The sequence below is a fragment of the Rosa chinensis genome, chromosome 7 (assembly GCF_002994745.2).
Source record: "Rosa chinensis cultivar Old Blush chromosome 7, RchiOBHm-V2, whole genome shotgun sequence".
NCBI lineage: Eukaryota > Viridiplantae > Streptophyta > Magnoliopsida > Rosales > Rosaceae > Rosa > Rosa chinensis.
The window spans coordinates 10950646-10969331 of NC_037094.1; the positions used below are offsets into that span (position 1 = coordinate 10950646).

Sequence of the window (18686 nt, forward strand, 5' to 3'; positions counted from 1 at the left end):
TAAAAAAGAGCAATCTTATGCATCACATCATTTCATGCCCTAATTTGATAATAAATTTTACATACATTCAACCAAGACATATGATGACTTCATCACAAGCCGAACATGGTTAAAGTGTACAACTTACAAGGATCAAAGTTAGCTAGTGCAATAGATGCACCGCACACACACGTGATGCTCTTGTATATTCGGCATCATTCTTCCCTAATCCTCAACTCTCTCACATATATTTAAAATTTATATCACAAGAGTCGTAAACTCGTGATCATATTTTTGGACCCTTTTCATATAAAATCAATCTTCCTAAGACGGTGCAAATAGTTCCCTTCCTGTATCGTTGAACAGAGAAAGTAAAAGCTAATTAAGCAGAGAAGGACATGTCCAATCCCCACATGACCCCAAAAGCCAAAGCAAGCCAAAGTCGACCTTTTTGGATGCAGAAATCCCAGAAACCCAATATTTATTTTTAAAAGCCCTGTGTATGTGACAGAGTCACTCTCTCTCAGAAAATCTAACGCCTTCTCATTCCCACCTTCTTCGTCTTGTTCTCTTTCTTTTCCGATTCGGGTCAATTTGACACCCCCACCGACTCTGCTGCCTTCCCCATTTTTGGCGGGTTCCAATTTGGGCTCGTAGTTGGTTCCCACCCAAATTGGAAGTTTCAGGGTTTTTGGATTCGATCCCAATCCGATCGGAGTTTTGATTTGATCGAAAGCACAAGGCTTTGAGAGAACCAATGCCTCAGGATTTGCCGTCGGACCAGGAAACGGACGATGCCGAAGCTGAGTTCGTTGAAATTGATCCCTCTGGTCGTTACGGACGGGTCAGTAGTTCGAAACTGTATCTCTGGCTTTCTTCATTTATTGCGTAATTAGCTGTTCTACTCTTGCAAGTTTTCATCTTTTAATGGAGTTCTGATGTGGGTTGATTTATATGAGTTGATTTGTGAGTGGTGATGAGTTGTATTTGATTTCGGTGATTTGCAGTATAAAGAGGTTTTAGGCAAAGGGGCTTTCAAGAAAGTGTATCCTTTTTGCTCTGTTCTTCTGTCAAAGTTTCATTTTTTAGTTTTTTTTTATAATGCTTCGAGTTTGGATTTTTAGTTGGATATTGAATGATGTAATGCCAGAGTGTTTGTAGACATTTTGTGTGTCCTTGATCGGTTTTCGTGGGAAAATTAGATATAGAGCGTTTGATGAATTGGAAGGAATTGAAGTAGCTTGGAACCAAGTTAAGGTCGCAGATCTATTGCGCAACTCTGAAGATTTGGAGCGCCTTTATTCGGAAGTTCATTTGCTCAAGACTTTGAAGCACAAGAACATTATTAAGTTTTACAACTCTTGGGTTGATACCAAGCATGAAAATATCAACTTCATTACAGAGATTTTCACTTCGGGAAACTTGAGGCAGTGAGTTTTGGATGCTCTGTTTTGTCCGGTTAATATTCAGTTTTCTGCAGCTCATTTGTACTTTTATTTAGTGTTTCAATGTTTCCTTATGTAGATACCGGAGGAAACATAAGCACGTTGATTTGAGGGCACTAAAAAAGTGGTCTAGGCAGATCTTAGAAGGCCTTCTGTATCTTCACCGGCATGACCCCCCAGTTATTCACCGAGATTTGAAGTGTGACAACATTTTTGTCAATGGGAACCAGGGTGAGGTGAAAATTGGTGACTTAGGACTGGCTGCTATTCTTCGCCAGGCTCGTTCAGCTCACAGTGTTATTGGTGAGGATTATAAATATCATCATTATCTATTTTTCTCTTCTGCAATGATATTACTGCTGAATCATCGGGCATCAGAGCTGACATTGCAGTTGTTTCTGTTTCTTAAGGTACTCCTGAGTTTATGGCGCCAGAGCTTTATGAAGAGGAATATAATGAGCTTGTTGACATTTATGCCTTTGGCATGTGCTTATTAGAGTTGGTGACCTTTGAGTATCCTTATGTTGAGTGTACTAATGCTGCTCAGATATTCAAGAAAGTGACATCAGTAAGGCCTTCATGACCTTGACTCTATATAAAGTTGATATGCAGTTCGTATTGATATATAATTTATCAAATTGTTTCTGTTAAACTAATTGAATTTTCTTTTTCTTTTTTCGGTAATTGAAAGTTATATCATATCGAAAGTCTCAAAATGTCACAATCACTAGATCTGTTAGATCTGCATGTGATAATTTAATTTAGCTATGTGATGCTGTTTATTCTCTTTTGGTCATGATTCATTGCATAACTTCTTTTGCCAATCTCACTAAGCTACTATTCTATTCTCTTACCACATTGTGCTGGGTTTTGTTGACAATTTCTGGTAGCGCCCTGTACATTTAATTTCTATACACTATGGCTGTTCAACTTTTAATTGTTGAAATCATATGTTATCTCCCATTAGATTCTTGATATGAAATGATTTGATGGCTTATCACTACTGTTTCCATAAGTTTAAGCTATTTTGCTGCCAGTTTGCCTATTTCCTCAGACCATTGGCGAACTGCAAACATACATTTCATAACATGGCTATTATATCGGTTTTTTTTTTTTTCATTGGTAGGGAATAAAGCCAGCATCATTGTCAAAAGTGACAGATCCCGGAGTAAAAGCATTTATAGAAAAATGCATTGTGAAAGTATCTGATCGCTTGCCTGCTGAGGCACTTTTGATGGATCCTTTTCTTCAGTCAGATGGGGATCGTGAAAGTATACCTCATTCTCTTCAACCCAGAGCTCATTATCCAGGTAAGCTTTTGTTGTTTCTCTAGTGCTCAAAGCCTCAAACACTGTTTGTCTTATTTACATCACATTTTTTCATGCTAGATGCAGAAGGCACTTCTGATCAGAATGTTGGTGTGGATTCTGAAATGAGTAGAGACTTCACGGTACAAGGCCAGAGGAAAGACGACACAATATTTCTGAAACTACGAATAGCAGATTCTACAGGTTAACCCCTTCGTCCTTCTCCATTTTTGCCACTGTACTTAGTTTTCAGTAAAAAAGAATATTACCGTTTACCGCTCTTAACTTGAAAAAGTGTCACTTGGGTCAGGTCATTTTCGAAATATCCACTTTCCATTTGATATTGGTGAAGACACTGCAATTGCTGTTGCTAGTGAAATGGTTCAAGAGTTGGATCTGACAGATCAAGATGTTTCAACAATTGCTGAACTTATTGACTCTGAGATTCAATCCCACATTCCAGATTGGATTTCTGGAGATAATATTGATGTTGATGTGTCAACTTCGAATAGCCCAGTTTCTGACTTTAAGGAAGATGCTTCTTCCCCGATAAGTGAGGTCAGTAATCTAGCATTAGAAAGATTGCCTTCAGGCCGCAAGTATTGGTCCGACTCTCCCAAGGCAGGTAATGGAAACTCTCCAGTGAAGCATGGTTATTCCAACTTGCAGTCTCCAGAGGGATCAGACAATACAAGAGGCACCGATGACAATGATAAATCTCCTGGTAGTCAAGAAAAATCTCCTCGAAACGAAGACGATCCAAATGGTGCAGAAAACTCTGGTTCACTGAATTGCGATAGTCTTGATGCTTCTATTGATCTACATAATAGAAATGGAGCTCATTTATTTGAACCAGAAGAAGTCAAGATCATTGTTGAGAAACTTGAGAAGCTATTGGTGCAACAGAAAAAGGAGCTAGATGAACTCAAAAGGAAGCATGACTCAGAGATATCAGATGTCTTGCATGAACTACCTCCAGCTTTCTGTCAAAAGGTTTTAGATAATTGTAAGTTAAAGATTTCAGACTCTAGAATGCACCATGAGGCACACTGCTAAACTAAGAACTCAGGAGATTCAGGTTCTTTTTGCTAGGTCATGTCTCTAGTTTCTAGTGCTTGGATGATGGATATATAGAATTTTTTACTAGTTTGCCGGTTACAGATTGTACAAACCTCAGAGATATTTTATACATGAGTAAGTTGGGAAGCATGAGCTAGTACTAGTTTGAAGAACAATCAAGATTGTTATCTAGATCAGCTTTGAGAGCGAGTCCCGTGAAGCCCTAAGGACCCGGCACTTCGATTCCCACGAATTATGTGATTCTGCCGAGGAAGGTATTTGGTTTGATCAGTCACATACCTTTGTAATATTAGTATAACTATATATGCCTTGATATCAACATGCTATCCCTGACTTATAGTGTGATACGGGTGGTCAAAATTGGTTGCAGTGTATACTATGTACAGATAATTCATTTCCTTAATTTGAGTTTCACCTCGAATCAGACTTGCTTCTGAGCACTGTCGAGAAAATGTGATTATCAATATTTAACCTTTCGGGTAAATTTTGTTTGGGTTACTTGTTGATTACTCTGTTCACTGCTTACTCTTGTCATTCAGAATATATTGTTTTCTTATTAGCAATGACGTTCATATCACCAGACCATAACATGAGGTTGGTGCTCGTGACACATCTTCTATGGTTGATTTTGACTCCACGGTGTTCCCTAAAACTAAGGTATTTGATTGAAATGCGTGGCACAATGGGATTCTGGTTTTGTAGGTTGGAAGCCATGAACACAATGAATGAAGTCACCACCAGTCTCTCTCATAATGCATTTAAGATGATATAACCTCTTGGAGATTTAGAGCCTCAAATGACTTCAAGGGGAAATGGGTTCTTCTGAGTTTTGACTAGTATTGATTGTGTACTAATAACGAAAAAACAGTGTTCCCTTGGTCGAACCCTGCAAACCATTGAAGTAAATCTTCGATGTATTTATCTTAGGAAAAAAAAGGAACAAAACCTATCCCCTGGGTCAATTTTTGTGTCTTGAAAGAAGAGGAAATACTTCAACGAGTCTAAAAGTGACATATTAAAACTGACAATATGAAATTTTATGACAAATGTGGTTATTACTCACAAAAAGTTAGTTAATGCTTTATAATGCTTAACACTCAGGACTAAAACGATTAATAATAATAATGTTACTACTATAATAAGTTGTCAAATTAGATGTGTGGAATAGTACATTTGCACAAAATAAAATAATAAAATAATTGATCTGTAGCTCGAGTGATTAAAAACATTTACCTCTATACTCATATTCTGAGCTCTACCTCACGTCTCAACATGACTTTTACCAAGGTAAAAATAAGCAAGAAAGTAGAATGGGTTTTAATTGTACAGGTGGGAGCATGTAGGTATAGTTGCACAGAAAGTCTAAATCCCCATCAGTGACCCACACCAGTAATCCCTCCAAAACCCTCTTTGAGGCAGAGAAATGGATAGAACACAGCATATGAGGCCCTCTTTGATTATCTTCCTAAAAGGATAACATTTACAACCCTCACTCCCTCTTCTCTACTCTACTCTCTTCAGCTCTCCTCTCCTCCATCCCAAAACCCCCCCAAATCCCAATCCCCATCTTCTTCTTCTTCTTCTTCTTCTTCACCAGAAGAAGACCCAATTAGTCTAATCTCTCCCATGGCAATCTCAACAGCAGCAGCAGCTTCCTCAAAGCTCACATACCCTTATGCCTCCTCACCTTCTTCAACCCCTTGTTTCTCAATTAGACCCACTTCCAAGCTCACCCACCTCTCCTCTTCCTTCCTAAACCCCTCCACCATCCTCCACCTCACTCCCTCCTCCACGCGCCACCACCTCCACCACCACCCCACGCGCCGCTCCTTCACCGTCAAGGCCGCGCGTGGCAAGTTCGAGCGCAAGAAGCCCCACGTCAACATCGGCACCATCGGCCACGTCGACCACGGCAAGACCACCCTCACCGCCGCCCTCACCATGGCCCTCGCCTCCATGGGCAACAGCGCCGTCAAGAAGTACGACGAAATCGACGCCGCGCCGGAGGAGCGCGCGCGCGGAATTACCATCAACACCGCCACCGTCGAGTACGAGACCGAGAGCCGCCACTACGCCCACGTCGACTGCCCCGGCCACGCCGACTACGTCAAGAACATGATCACCGGGGCCGCCCAGATGGACGGCGCCATCCTCGTCTGCTCCGGCGCCGACGGCCCAATGCCGCAGACCAAAGAGCACATCTTGCTCGCGAAGCAAGTCGGCGTGCCCAACATGGTGGTCTTCCTCAACAAACAGGACCAGGTCGACGACGAGGAGCTTCTCGAGCTCGTCGAATTGGAGGTGCGTGAGTTGCTTTCTTCATATGAGTTTCCCGGTGATGATGTGCCCATCATTTCCGGTTCGGCTTTGTTAGCACTAGAGGCTTTGATGGCCGACCCTGCTATTAAGCGTGGTGACAATAAATGGGTAGATAAGATTTATGAGCTTATGGATGCTGTTGATAGCTACATACCTATTCCGCAACGGCAGACTGATCTGCCGTTTTTGATGGCCATTGAAGATGTGTTTTCCATCACCGGCCGTGGGACTGTGGCCACCGGCCGTGTCGAGAGGGGCACCATTAAGACTGGGGATACAGTCGACATTGTTGGGTTGAAGGATACGAGAAGCACCACTGTTACCGGTGTGGAGATGTTTCAGAAGATTCTCGATGAGGCTTTGGCCGGTGACAATGTGGGGCTGTTGCTTAGGGGTATTCAGAAGATTGATATTCAGAGAGGGATGGTTTTGGCTAAGCCGGGGACTATTACCCCGCATACTAAGTTTGAGGCCATTGTCTATGTGTTGAAGAAGGAAGAGGGTGGTAGGCATTCCCCCTTCTTCTCGGGTTATAGGCCACAGTTTTACATGAGGACTACTGATGTCACCGGTAGAGTCACTCAGATTATGAATGATAAGGATGAGGAGTCCAAGATGGTTATGCCTGGTGATCGTGTCAAGATTATTGTCGAATTGATTGTGCCTGTGGCTTGTGAGTCCGGAATGAGGTTTGCTATCAGAGAAGGAGGGAAGACTGTTGGAGCAGGTGTTATTGGAGCCATACTTGAGTGATAAAAAAAGAAGAGCTCGGTTGGTGCTCTTCACTTTGTTTTTGTGGTGTCAAACTCGAACTCTCAACTTAATTTTATTTAGTTTTGACATTTTAAGCGATTTTCACCATCAAATGTTATATATTTTGTAGGTTCATTTGCCATTTGTTCTGATTTGGTTGCCAGTTTAGTTTGATAATATTTTTGTGATGATTCAATATTGACTTCAGTTAAACCAAATGGTGACATAAATTCCCTTTCAATCGAGTTGATACTTCCATTTGGTTTGTACTCATGAAACTGAAGGTGTAGCATTTGCTTGTCTTTCACCCATTAAAGCTGTTTGGTGTGGTATGCCTCTGGTTACAATTAGTAGTATGATTTTTTAAATTAAAGGTCTAGGATTTACATGTTTCTTGTATTGGTTGATTTTGAGGAGTATCATGCAACACACAGACAATGCACTAAGGATGTTCTTTATTTACTTGAACCATTTTTTGTGAAGTTAAGATATTGAAAAACGAACATGGCATACATTTGCTCTGTGAAGCTTCACCTATATTGGTAACATTCTTTTCGAAGCTTCCCTATTACCATTTACATGTTATCATCTCCATGTTGATCCCATCTTCGGTTTGGTGGAAGAGTTTTTGCACAGCCCTTTAATTTTTCTCTACTGTTGTTACATAAACCACTTCCCTGGCCAAACTACACCTCATTTCCTCTCCCAGTCTCAATTTCCCAAATTTCCAATCGCAAATGCAAGGCCTTGATGATCAATCTTCAAAATTCCAACCCCATATGTTTACTCTTATTAACTACATCCTTTTCCAATCCATATACTTGTAAAGTTGTAATGTAATTAATATATCCTTTTCCTATTATAGCCTAATTCTATCTTTTCGGATCATGGATCGAGCCTCTTCTACCCATCCTGTATATTATCCTTTTCGTTCTGTGTTAGAAACGCTAAATCTCAGACTTTTTTGGTTGGACACATGGAGTTGGCTTTCCCCAGAATGATGACTCACCACTTCCATTCATATCAAATTCAAAAGTCCAGGTGAACTTCAAGAAAACAGCACCGAGTTGGTTATGTATGATCGATCGGTGAATTAGATAGAGAGATTGAATGGTAATATGGTGATAAGTTGAGGTAATTTGGGAAGATAAAAAACAACTGAAACAGGCACACGCATGAATCGCAGGTTTAGTTTTTCCTATTTTCCCTTGACACTGCAAACATAGTGAGCCTTAAACATGTTCGATAAGAATATGCATATTTGCCTTGGGAATCCATGTATACTTCCGATCTAATCTCCGAGTCCCTTGATCACTACTTCGGCAAATATAAGAGCTACATTTGTTCCATTGAATACCATTCCTTAGCCAAGTGGAACTTACTGTTTTCTTTGCAAATATGATTTTCCAAACTCGGTGCTGTTTTCTTTTCTTGAGTAGAGGTAGTTTGGTCAGATGGTGCTAGTATCATTTTTGCAAATTCCTTGGCTTGTCCCTCTGCATGACCCGCAATGGCTGCAATTCTTGAGACTCGCAAAATCAGTTCTCCATCCCTGAAGCTTTGGATTCGACTCAATTCTTACGCAATGGACCAAACTGGTAAACATAGCCATCAAGAGATTTCCATCAGATTTAATCAGGTGAAATAGTATAATGTCGAGCATCTACTGTATCTGTGTATAGAATATAGAGTAAAAGAGAAGATAGCCACTGATACTATAAATAAGCTCTCCTTAATATGAAAGTCGCCTCTAAAAGAGGCTGCTTATATATAAATAGCCATAAAAGGATAAATAGTTTACAAACATGTATACAGTGTCTCATTGCAACAAACATTGTCTATCTAAAGACAACTTCTCTCTGTAAATACCCTAATATAGACTGTGACTTCCTAAATTCACGCTCCACTGTGTAGATTCATTGCCTAACGACACACTGATACAGCAGCATCCTTGGTGAATGATGAGATGAGCAATATCCTGCATCTTCCGCTTTAAGTCTCTAGCTCAGAAACAATTCATAGATCTGAGAATATGGTTGATGCAATCAACTGCTGCACAAATGTTGCCCTCTGCCTTCTCTCTGCATTATCCTTTTCACAACCTTCATCTGGCAAAGATGGCTCAGTGCTGCACGGAAAAAATGTATCAGCAACAGGGTATCAACTGGCCTATTTTCATTAAGCGGCTTTATGTTTTTGTGTAACGCTCAGAATGCTATTTTATTTTACATGTCATCACTACTCTACTCAATAAAGCAAGTGAATGGCAGTGCAAGAGTTAAATGAGCCTTGATTAGATAATAACAAACACAGGAGCATATAATAACTAGTCAACCGAGCCAGCTCTTATCAATCTATTGGTGACAAACAACATAAATTTCTTCAGTGACAACACTGATAAGGAAAAACGATAAAATGAGCAGATATTGGCAGTGTTTCCTAATATGAATTCATCCTTCTCATGGAAAACTACCAAACTGGTGTGATGGATTTTGATTGTCCTTGATTTTTAGGGGAAAAGAGGTTGGAAGATGACACAGACAAGTTCACAGACAAACTCAACACCTCTTAAAAGTTTGGGACTCTTGATGAAGGGCAGATTTAGATCTTAGGCTCACATAATAGGTTTAGTTCCTTTCTCCACAAAAGAGTAGATATTATATAAAATAACAAGAATACTGTTAAACAGCAATCTGTCTTATTATTGGAGCATAAACTTAGGAGGTGCTGTTTCAGAACTGTTCTTTTCTTTTAAAATAGTTTCCAACTTAAAAAATACGATGTACCTAGGTTTTTGCAAGATCCATTAACTATTGTAAGATGATTGATGCACAGTGAATGTTAAATAAAGATTCTTAAGTTTGCAATCCCTGCAAAAGCTCACTGCCACCACTAACCTGTCATAATTTCATTTAGAGCAAAAGGAGTGTACCTTTTCATATCGGAAATAATAGGGGCATTGATATCAGAACAAACATCTTGCGGAGTACCATTAGGATCTGAAAATGATACATTGCAGATAAAAGGTGAGAGGAGAGGATCAGGTGCAGATTCATGTGCATATGCCCTTCCATTCTTCAGCAGCGCTTTCATTGCTGAACTACCAGTCCAGGGACCGGATTTTTGAGATTTTCTCCTGTGCTGAAAAGCATAAACAAATCCTTGAAGGTTTCAACATTGCTCAGCAAAATAATAGACTGACATATAATGAATCCATGATCCAATATCAGTAATAATACCTTGAAGGAGCTTGCGTGCTGCACCATGAAATGTCCGATGACATCCTTCCCTAGATTTGCTGCACATAAAGGACAAACCTGGAATAGCAAGATTAAAGTAGTCATCAAGTCCAATTTCCAATCAAAACATCATAAAATGACATCAATAACATATTCCAATCGGACACCGATTTATCATTATGGTGAATACATGCTATAAACTATACCAAGTAGATATATTAATCTTTCTTTATCAAAACATTCAATGCTTTTCATTAGATAGTCTATGAAAGACTCAAGATTCCTTTTTTTTTTTTCCTACCATACTAAATCACCCTTAAAGAAGAAAAATCCCATACAACAATATTTTTGGTAAAGAAAAGAACATACTGCATTTTTGAAGTCAAAGCAGTGTTCTTCCTCCAAGTGGTTGCAGAGCATAGGGACTTCAATGTCCACATAACAAAAAGGGCATAGAAAACAAGACTTTGCATCATCATCTCCTTCAGAATCGTCCAAGGCAAAATGATTATCTGTTTCACAATACAGGATAAGATAGAAGTTCGACATTTAGACAAAATCTGTGGATGGGTGTGTGCGACTGTGTCTGTTTGTATATAGGAACCTAGGAGGAGTGGCCACATGTATAGGACTTCAACAATTACATACTAGAAACAATTTGAGTGACTACCAGTCATACTAAGTGCACCAACATTTTGAACAGAGTAGGAAACCATAATTTCACTGCTACAAAACAATAATAAAAGGAATGAAATTGGATTTAGCAACAAGAAAGAAAATGCTTCAAGAAGATTGGTCTCCTTAGATATTCTTAGGGTATGTAACAGGTCTTGGAACTCCTCATTATTAAAAGGACATTGAAATTCCAAAATACAATTCACAGGATCAAACATGTGCAAAGACACAAACATTCTAGAATTAAATTACAGGATCAAATATATGCAAACACGTGCACATTCTGGCGTCAAATTACAGGAAATGTACACATGCAGACACACTAAGTCGCATATTCTTAAGCTATGCACAGGCACATAGAAATTCTAGACTACTCAGCCTTAAAATCTCAAATATTCTGGCATCAAATCACAGGAAATGTATACAAGCAGAGGTATGTACAGGTTCTTGGAGATCCTAATTACTATACGCACATAGACGTTATAAACAACTAGGCTATCCCAATTAAAGCAACCTCTCAAATATTCATTAAATTACATGTTCAAACACATGTTTACAAACGCACATTCTGGAATTAATCACAGAATCAAACACGTGCACACACGTGAGCATTTTTGCATTAAATCACAGCATAAAACACGGGCAAACAAGCGCACATTCTGGCATTAAATCACAGGATCAAACACGTGAAAACACGCGCGACATGCACACAGATACGTAGATATATATATATATATATATATATATATATATATATATATATCAGAAAGAATGATGTACTCAAGCTATCTCTAACCTGCAGCTCATACTCTGGCAACAAGAAACTAATAACTGAAATCTTGTGAATCATATAGACTGATTCAGTATGGAAATGCTTAAATCAAACACCACTTTGACTCTTCTAAGGAACAGCAGAGCCTAAACAAATATGCACATGCAACTTCTTATCTATAAACTGTATAAGCTACAAAGGGATCAACCAGTCTCAACATCCATAGCTAAACGGATTTTTAATTTTAGTCTATGGTTAAACAATCAAACCTTAAGCTTGTTACCTGCTTTTGATCTAGTTTTGTAAGTTGCTTCCTCATAATCATCTTCCCTTTCATAAACAATGACACTAGAAGCATCAACCTCAGACTTTTCCTCAACCTCTTGCCTACTTTCAGATGAACTATTTCCTATTTTTTCCAGCTGCATCCTCCGGAGCAGATGCTGAACCCTTAAGATTTCTACACCCAACTTAAGCTCTGCCAACTCTTGATCCACCACCTCATTTCCACCTTCTTCATGCCGATTGTTTTCTTCATTTTCACAAGTATCTTCCTCACCCCCAATGTAATTGGTCATGTTGATAGGTCCCTCTTATCTATTTCCTTAGGCACCCTAATTATATCAATGGGATAGCCCCTATTATATACTCTATTGACAATATATAAAAGGAAATATCATCTGCCAACCCTAAACACCTACATCTTTACTATGATATTGCACATATAGAATGTTTTTTCATATCTCACATATATAGAAACTCATTAAGATTCAATAAAATCTTAGATTTTTCTAAACTTTTCATTTTAAGAAAAAAAATTAGTATTTCCTACCAAAAATGCACCCATTTTATCTCATGAAAATGTTCCTTTTATGAAAATCCAAGCAAGGTAGTTCATTTAAAACACGTTCTACCAGAAACACTTGGTCCGAAACAGAAAACAAAATCCAATCCACAAGTAAATGTAGGCTTTACTTCACCAAGCAATTAAAGAAAAACTAAGGAGCCACAAACTTCCTTGAACCCAATCAAGCACCGAATCATTGCATATATAAAAATTAACCAAAAAGTCTTCAACTTTAAGTCCAGATTAACAGTCCAATTCCCAAAATTGTACCCAGATAGAGAAAGAACTTGAACAGTTGAACATCAATACATATCTATTACTAGATTAACTTCCAAAAAACAAAAACAAAAAGTGAAATGCTGAAGAACATGAAGAACTGAAACAAAGTGGGCAAAAATTGAAGTTACCATAGTGCATCCGAGTAGCATGAACAGCAGAGAGGCTCTTGGCAGCATGAACTCTGGAGGCCCACGAGTCAACGTCCATGGAGTCAACTCTCCGGCGACTTTCCGGCGAGAAATGTTATGTGGGGAAATGGGTTCGGATCAAAAAGGCCAAAGTTTCAATCTTTTTTGAGAGATTGAGGGTGAATGGTGTGAAGGGTGATGTGTTCTGCTTACTCACTCCCTCATATATTGCTTCTCAACACTGAGACCTTCCCTGACACACAAAAAAAGTTAGTGATGGATAGCTGACACCTGGAATATTTTCTCATTTCTTTTTGTATAAATTCTTTTTCTTCTTCTTTTTTTCGACAAATAAATTCTTTTTCTTCTTCTTCCAGTTGAATAATTGGACATGGTAATGGCGGAGTGACTACTACTGCTACTTTTGTCAAGTTGTCATATTTTACCATAAAGTACTGAAGAACACCATGGTTTGGTCTTATTATATGGTATATTTGTTTTCCATGGTGCATTGACATGTATTGAAATTTGAACCGAGAATTATTGTATGGTTAAATAATTTAGTATAAGATTTTTTGGCGACCACAAAAAGAAAATTAGGGAAATGGTTTTAGTGTGTGTGTATATGACTCGTGTGAAATAGGCAAATAGCCTTTTTTTCTCACATGGGGCCTTTTGGGTCTCTTCAAGGAAGCTAAAGACGTTGATGTCAAACTTGTTAGGGCGGTTTCTTATCAAAAAAAACTTGTTAGGGGGGTTAAGGGGTTTGCTACCTTATCCCAAAAGATAAGAGAAAAACTCAAAAACGTCTTTGGTTAGATTTCATGTTGATGGTAAAAGATTGAAGGAGAAGAAAATTAGAAGTAGGTTCCACATTGTTTATGGCAAATTCACAATGCAACATTTGATGAATCTTTTTTTATGCAAATATTTTTGGTGATCTATGCTTCCATTGAAATGATTACATATATTAAAATACTCTTAAGTGTAAATATTATTTGATTACCAATTTATAGAGTTAGGACTTGTTTAGTAACTTCTTAAACTTACATTTACGAACACTCACGTGTCATCTTTAAAATAATAACTTTATTACATTATCAATTTATTGTATGAAATTTTTGAACTTGTACCCTAATAATTATCCATTTGACATCCCCTTCAAAATGGAAAAACCCATTTGATATATTTTTTTATTTATTATCAACTTAAGCTCTTTTCTTAACTTTTTAAATTTACATTTACAAACACCCACGTGTCATATTTTAAAATAGTTAATCCGTTATTAACTTCACTACATGGATTTTCTGATTTTGTACTCCAAGATAAGAATGGAAATACTTAATTGTGTGGTTAGGTTTAACAACAAAGTTTTATGCAAAAGGCAGGGAAACAAAAGGGGGTGACAAGAAAAGGAACTACTTTGAGAATAGACAACCTAACCAGGACATGGGCATGCTCTAACAAGTTGGACAGAAAGTTGCTTTACTAGTGTGAGATGAGTGAGTAGTGCATTGGATATGAACTAAGTCGGTGCATTCCACCTATAAAAAACAGAAAAAGGGCCAAACAACAAATTCTGAAAAGCTTGTGGTGGGACATTTCGTTTACAAAGAATAGAGCTCAGTGTCATCTTGGGTCTAATTTTCTAAAAGGTCAGAAAGTCGATCAAAAGGGTTTAGATAATCAACCATTTAATACTCTTAATTCAGTTTAGTCAAGATTCGCAATTTCAGTTTCAATGAAAATTTTGATACTTCGATCACTACAGAGAGAGCTAGGTGTCATCCCGGGTCAATTTTCTAAAAGACTTGGACACTTCATCAAGGGTGTTTCTAAATGTACTCAGCAAAAATCTAAGTATACTCAACAATTATTTTAAATTAAAAATATGTACTAAACTCAATTAATTTTTCCACCATCGCCCCATCGTGAACACCCAGCAAATATTGGGTTTTTCTTTCTATACCCAGCAGTAACGTCACTAAGGATTTATTTATGGGGAGAGAAGTCTTAATTAGTTTCTTTTGCTCTCAATGGACTAGTGGAATCCATTATTCAATGAAAATTACTTCTTGATCTTGAGTTAGAGACAACAAATCAATTCCATTGAGATGACTGCTTATTCAGTTGTGAAGATGATTCACAAGTATTTCTCTTCCCTCTAATAATAATCTATTATTTTATTTAGACAATTAATTGACAATTAGTTGAACTAAAAACTCATCAAATATATCAATGCTTGGTGGTTCAAGTGGTAAGTAGCTTGTTCCCCTTAAGCAAGGTCTCGAGTTCGAGCCTTGTGAATGGAGCAGACAGTATTGGGAGAGCTTCCCCCCTAAATGGGGTCCGACCCGGCTTGAGAGGGATTAGTCCTTACCTACGGGTGGGGCATACCTTGGTTTAACCAAAAAAAAAAAAAACAAACTCATCAAATATGTCTCAAACTGAAGCAATTCCCACAGGAACATGAATCTTGAAACCCAGAATGTGGCTTCTAACTTATGAGAAGGGGAAGGGAATAAGAAGTTGTTGGGTTTGTTTTGTGTAGATGAGGGTATTTTGGAAAATTTACTTGCATTTAATTAGATATTATTATACATAATTAATTAGCCGATACAATTGGAATTTTGTTGGGTACATTTAGAAAAACCCTTCATCAAAAGGGTTTGAATAATGAATCAGATGTTAATTTAGTTTAGGGATGAACATCAAGGGTTTGGTTTTGGACTTTCAGGTCGAAGACGTTAAGAGGTTAACAAAACCACTCCAAAACAATATATGGGCTTATACTCACATGGGCTGAAGCTTCTAGACTTGTTTCATTCATGGTACATGTGTAAAGTGTTAATTGTTTGTTGTTTTCCCTATATATATATATATATATATATATGAAACCGTTCGAGAGCGGACATTCGCAACCCAGAAAAAGTGCGGACGTCGCTCCTCCGGCCTCGATCAAGCAACGACGGCGGCGTTTCTGTTGCCGGACGGAACCAGGCCACGACGTGGAGCAGTTCAAAAGCGGCTGGAGTCGTCGACGAAGGGTTCGACATCAAGCTCAATTGGCTTCCATGGTTTCCGGGGAGCTCACCGCACACCGCTGAGTTTCCGATCACCTTCGCCTTCGCCGCTTTCTCGAGGTCATCCGGGATGTTCAAAGGGTGCGTCCGGCACCTACAGCGCAGCGATCGCCGCCTTCTCGACGCCAGATGAGCTACGTCCACACTTTTTCTGGGTTGGGGACGTCCGCTCTCTATCTAGCCTTTAATTTTGTATTTTATTTTGTTCAATCATTAACGTATCATAATTTTTCATAACTTTTTGTATTTTTTTTTTAAAGAAAAGAACATGACATATAAATATAATGGGCTCGGCCCAGCCCGGCCCAAAAAAGCCTGTAAGGCCATGGGCCCATGGGGGCCCTAGGCCCTGATTTTTAAGAGAAGCTCAGCCCTGCCTATCCCGAAAAAAAAATGTTGTGGCCCTGCCCAGCTTGGCTTGAGCCCATTGATTCTGGACAGGGCTGGCTCTGTCCTGCCCATTGATGCTCCCTATCCTCAACCAATGGCATAGTTACTTTTTAAAATATTAAAGGCTCAACATAAGATTAAACTCAACGGTATGCTAAAACTTGAACCGCTCTTCTGGTCTAGGGTTTGAGAAAATCCCCTCGTCCGGCGGCGCTCTGGATCAGTGTGGGCATTGCCTCGCCGTCATTATGTTACTGCCAGACGGGTCATGTTGATATAGGGTCCTCCAGATTGTAGGATTCGCGGTACTCTAGATTTGACTATGAGATCGGTCTTGGTTCTAGTTAAAGGTCTCTATGTGGCTTGGGTGGTCATAGGCACAGCTTCAAGGAATGTCGCGAGTTGGGATATGATTCCAAGCGATGATGGTGGCAGCGGTGGCGTCATTGATGGGGTTTTGTTGACGTTTTGGTGCGCTAGGGATCTGCTTCCGGTCTAGATCGAGTCTGATAGTGCTTTCTAAATTCATTGTCGTCCTCGAAGTGGTGTTGCGATGGTGGTACTATTCTTTAAAGTAGGGCGGTGACGATTTCAATCGCGACAGCGGTGGTAGTTTGCAGTTTGCCTGCACCGTTTTTTTGCACAGGGAGGTGATGAAGTGAACTGGGCTGGGCCAGCTATTTAAGCCTTGGGTTCTTACTATCCCTTAGGCTTTTGGGCCACTAATAAGTTTATATTTTAATTAGTTCTATGTTTTATATAATTCCTTACATTCTTTATGGAGTTAGGTACTTTTGTGCACTGTATGTGTTTATAGTGAATCTTCTGGAGTAGTACTGAAAGATGATTCAAGCTATTGGGTAATTCTACGTATTTGATGTCTAATGAATGTACAAATTTCAATGTACTTCTATGAGTACTACCACATCTTCTTGTCTATCTATATATGACAAGGGAAGAATATGTAATTTATGGTCATTCTGACTTGTGATGAAAGAAACTAAAACCAGATTTGAAATTGGTTCAAAAATAAAAAAACCAGTGGCGTAGCTAGAAATGTTGATAAGGATGGTCAAGCCCAAATAAACTTTTAAATTAAGATACTATATCCACTATTTCATATATTTGGCTTTAATCTCGATCTAACATCTCATAGCTAAAAATCTCAAACACATTAAACTTTTTTTTACTAATTATAGATTATTTGCTAGTGTTTTCATGAAATACGATATGTACCCAAAAAATTACATAATTCATAATTATGAATGGCTTTAGTCGTTTTTTCTTTTTTTTTGGGTTGCAAGTGGGCCTAAAAGGCCAAATGAATTAGTCATCCGTTTGGTCGGATGATTGTTTGTTGAGGGGAGCTGTTTGACAGCATGAGGCGGAGCGTAGCGATCCCACTCTTTCGGTGCCTTAGCATCGAGAAATTAACTGTCTGATCAATGGCTGCCATAAGCTGTGTTAACCTTTCCCTTACTCTTTTCCGGAGGAGAAGAACTTGACTGCACCGCCTTGTTAAGGACGGTGTATGGATCATGTATGTGATATCCCTAGTTGGGTATGTTCCACTAAATATAAATTGTGTCGAGTAGAGCGATTGTTGATTGTTAGTGAAAGTAATGATGTTGGAGACATGTTGGTCAGTAGTTGTCGGTTGATGAGTGATGGTATGATTGCCTTGCAAGATTGTTGGAGCAAGGTAAGTGTTAGCAGTGAAATAATATTGTTGGCGGTAATACTTAAGTTGTGGCAGATAGTTGATTCAGTGTCTGGCGACTCGTAGCGGATGACGAAGCTACTTAGCGGAGTATAAAGCAACTTAGTGGATGATAAAGCTATCTAGCGGAGAACAATTAACTATGGCGGCAAATTTTTGAAATTTGGAGATGTTCGGTTAGATTTTGCATGATCTTCTGACAGAGTTGGTGACACGTGGGAACTGTTGATAGGGGTGGCGTGCGCCGAAACTTCGCGGCGCAGCCACTGTCGCTTCATCCTAAAGGCGTCGTCTCGGTTAGTGGGGGTACGTGTCGTGATCTGGAGGAGTGACCATGTAACGGCAACGGTCGAGATTGTCGCAAGAGTTTGTATTTAAGGGGGAAACAAAGTCGAGTTTCCCCCACTTTGCCCTTTTATATGCATTTGCCTTCTTTGCCGAGTGAGAGAGAACCAGAGAGAAAAGATCTAGAAACACTGCTGGTCGAGTGGTGGAAAGAAAGAGGAAAAGAATTTGAAGGGAAGCGAAGGCGATCGAACTCGTTTTGTGGTTGGTCTGCTTCGTCACTCTTTGTCGTTTGCTTCAGCGGATTTTAGGTATGTTCTATGTTTCTGGGTTTTTCTTGTGTTCTTGTTTTGGTCTGCCTTTGTGTGTGAATATATTTGTTCCG

At 39.0% G+C, this 18686-nt stretch overlaps 3 protein-coding genes across 5 annotated transcripts; 2 read left to right on the plus strand and 1 right to left on the minus strand.

The window, feature by feature from the left end:
• The first annotated feature begins 249 nt into the window (after positions 1-249).
• Positions 250-4302, plus strand: LOC112179709 (probable serine/threonine-protein kinase WNK3). 3 transcript variants are annotated; one of them, XM_024318172.2, is made up of 8 exons: positions 252-823; positions 987-1024; positions 1182-1409; positions 1504-1727; positions 1835-1992; positions 2551-2734; positions 2813-2935; positions 3042-4302. In XM_024318172.2, exons 1-8 carry the CDS (start codon positions 737-739, stop codon positions 3785-3787), a joined length of 1788 nt encoding a protein of 595 aa, XP_024173940.1. In that variant the 5' UTR covers positions 252-736; the 3' UTR covers positions 3788-4302. The 3 variants fall into 3 exon arrangements, with proteins under 3 accessions (XP_024173942.1, XP_024173940.1, XP_024173941.1); XM_024318173.2 differs by having other exon boundaries at positions 2819-2935; XM_024318174.2 differs by lacking the exon at positions 987-1024 and having other exon boundaries at positions 250-823.
• Positions 4303-5262: 960 nt separating this feature from the next.
• Positions 5263-7096, plus strand: LOC112177230 (elongation factor Tu, chloroplastic). The gene has a single exon (XM_024315513.2). The coding sequence runs from the start codon at positions 5438-5440 to the stop codon at positions 6881-6883; it is 1446 nt and encodes a 481-aa protein (XP_024171281.1). The 5' UTR covers positions 5263-5437; the 3' UTR covers positions 6884-7096.
• Positions 7097-8615: 1519 nt separating this feature from the next.
• LOC112175388 (protein DEHYDRATION-INDUCED 19 homolog 5) lies at positions 8616-13055 on the minus strand. Its single transcript, XM_024313058.2, has 5 exons — positions 12824-13055; positions 10492-10634; positions 10123-10200; positions 9816-10024; positions 8616-9011 (listed from the first exon to the last, which is right to left on the minus strand). The coding sequence occupies exons 1-5, from the start codon at positions 12900-12902 to the stop codon at positions 8900-8902; spliced, it is 621 nt and encodes a 206-aa protein (XP_024168826.1). The 5' UTR covers positions 12903-13055; the 3' UTR covers positions 8616-8899.
• Positions 13056-18686: the final 5631 nt, after the last annotated feature.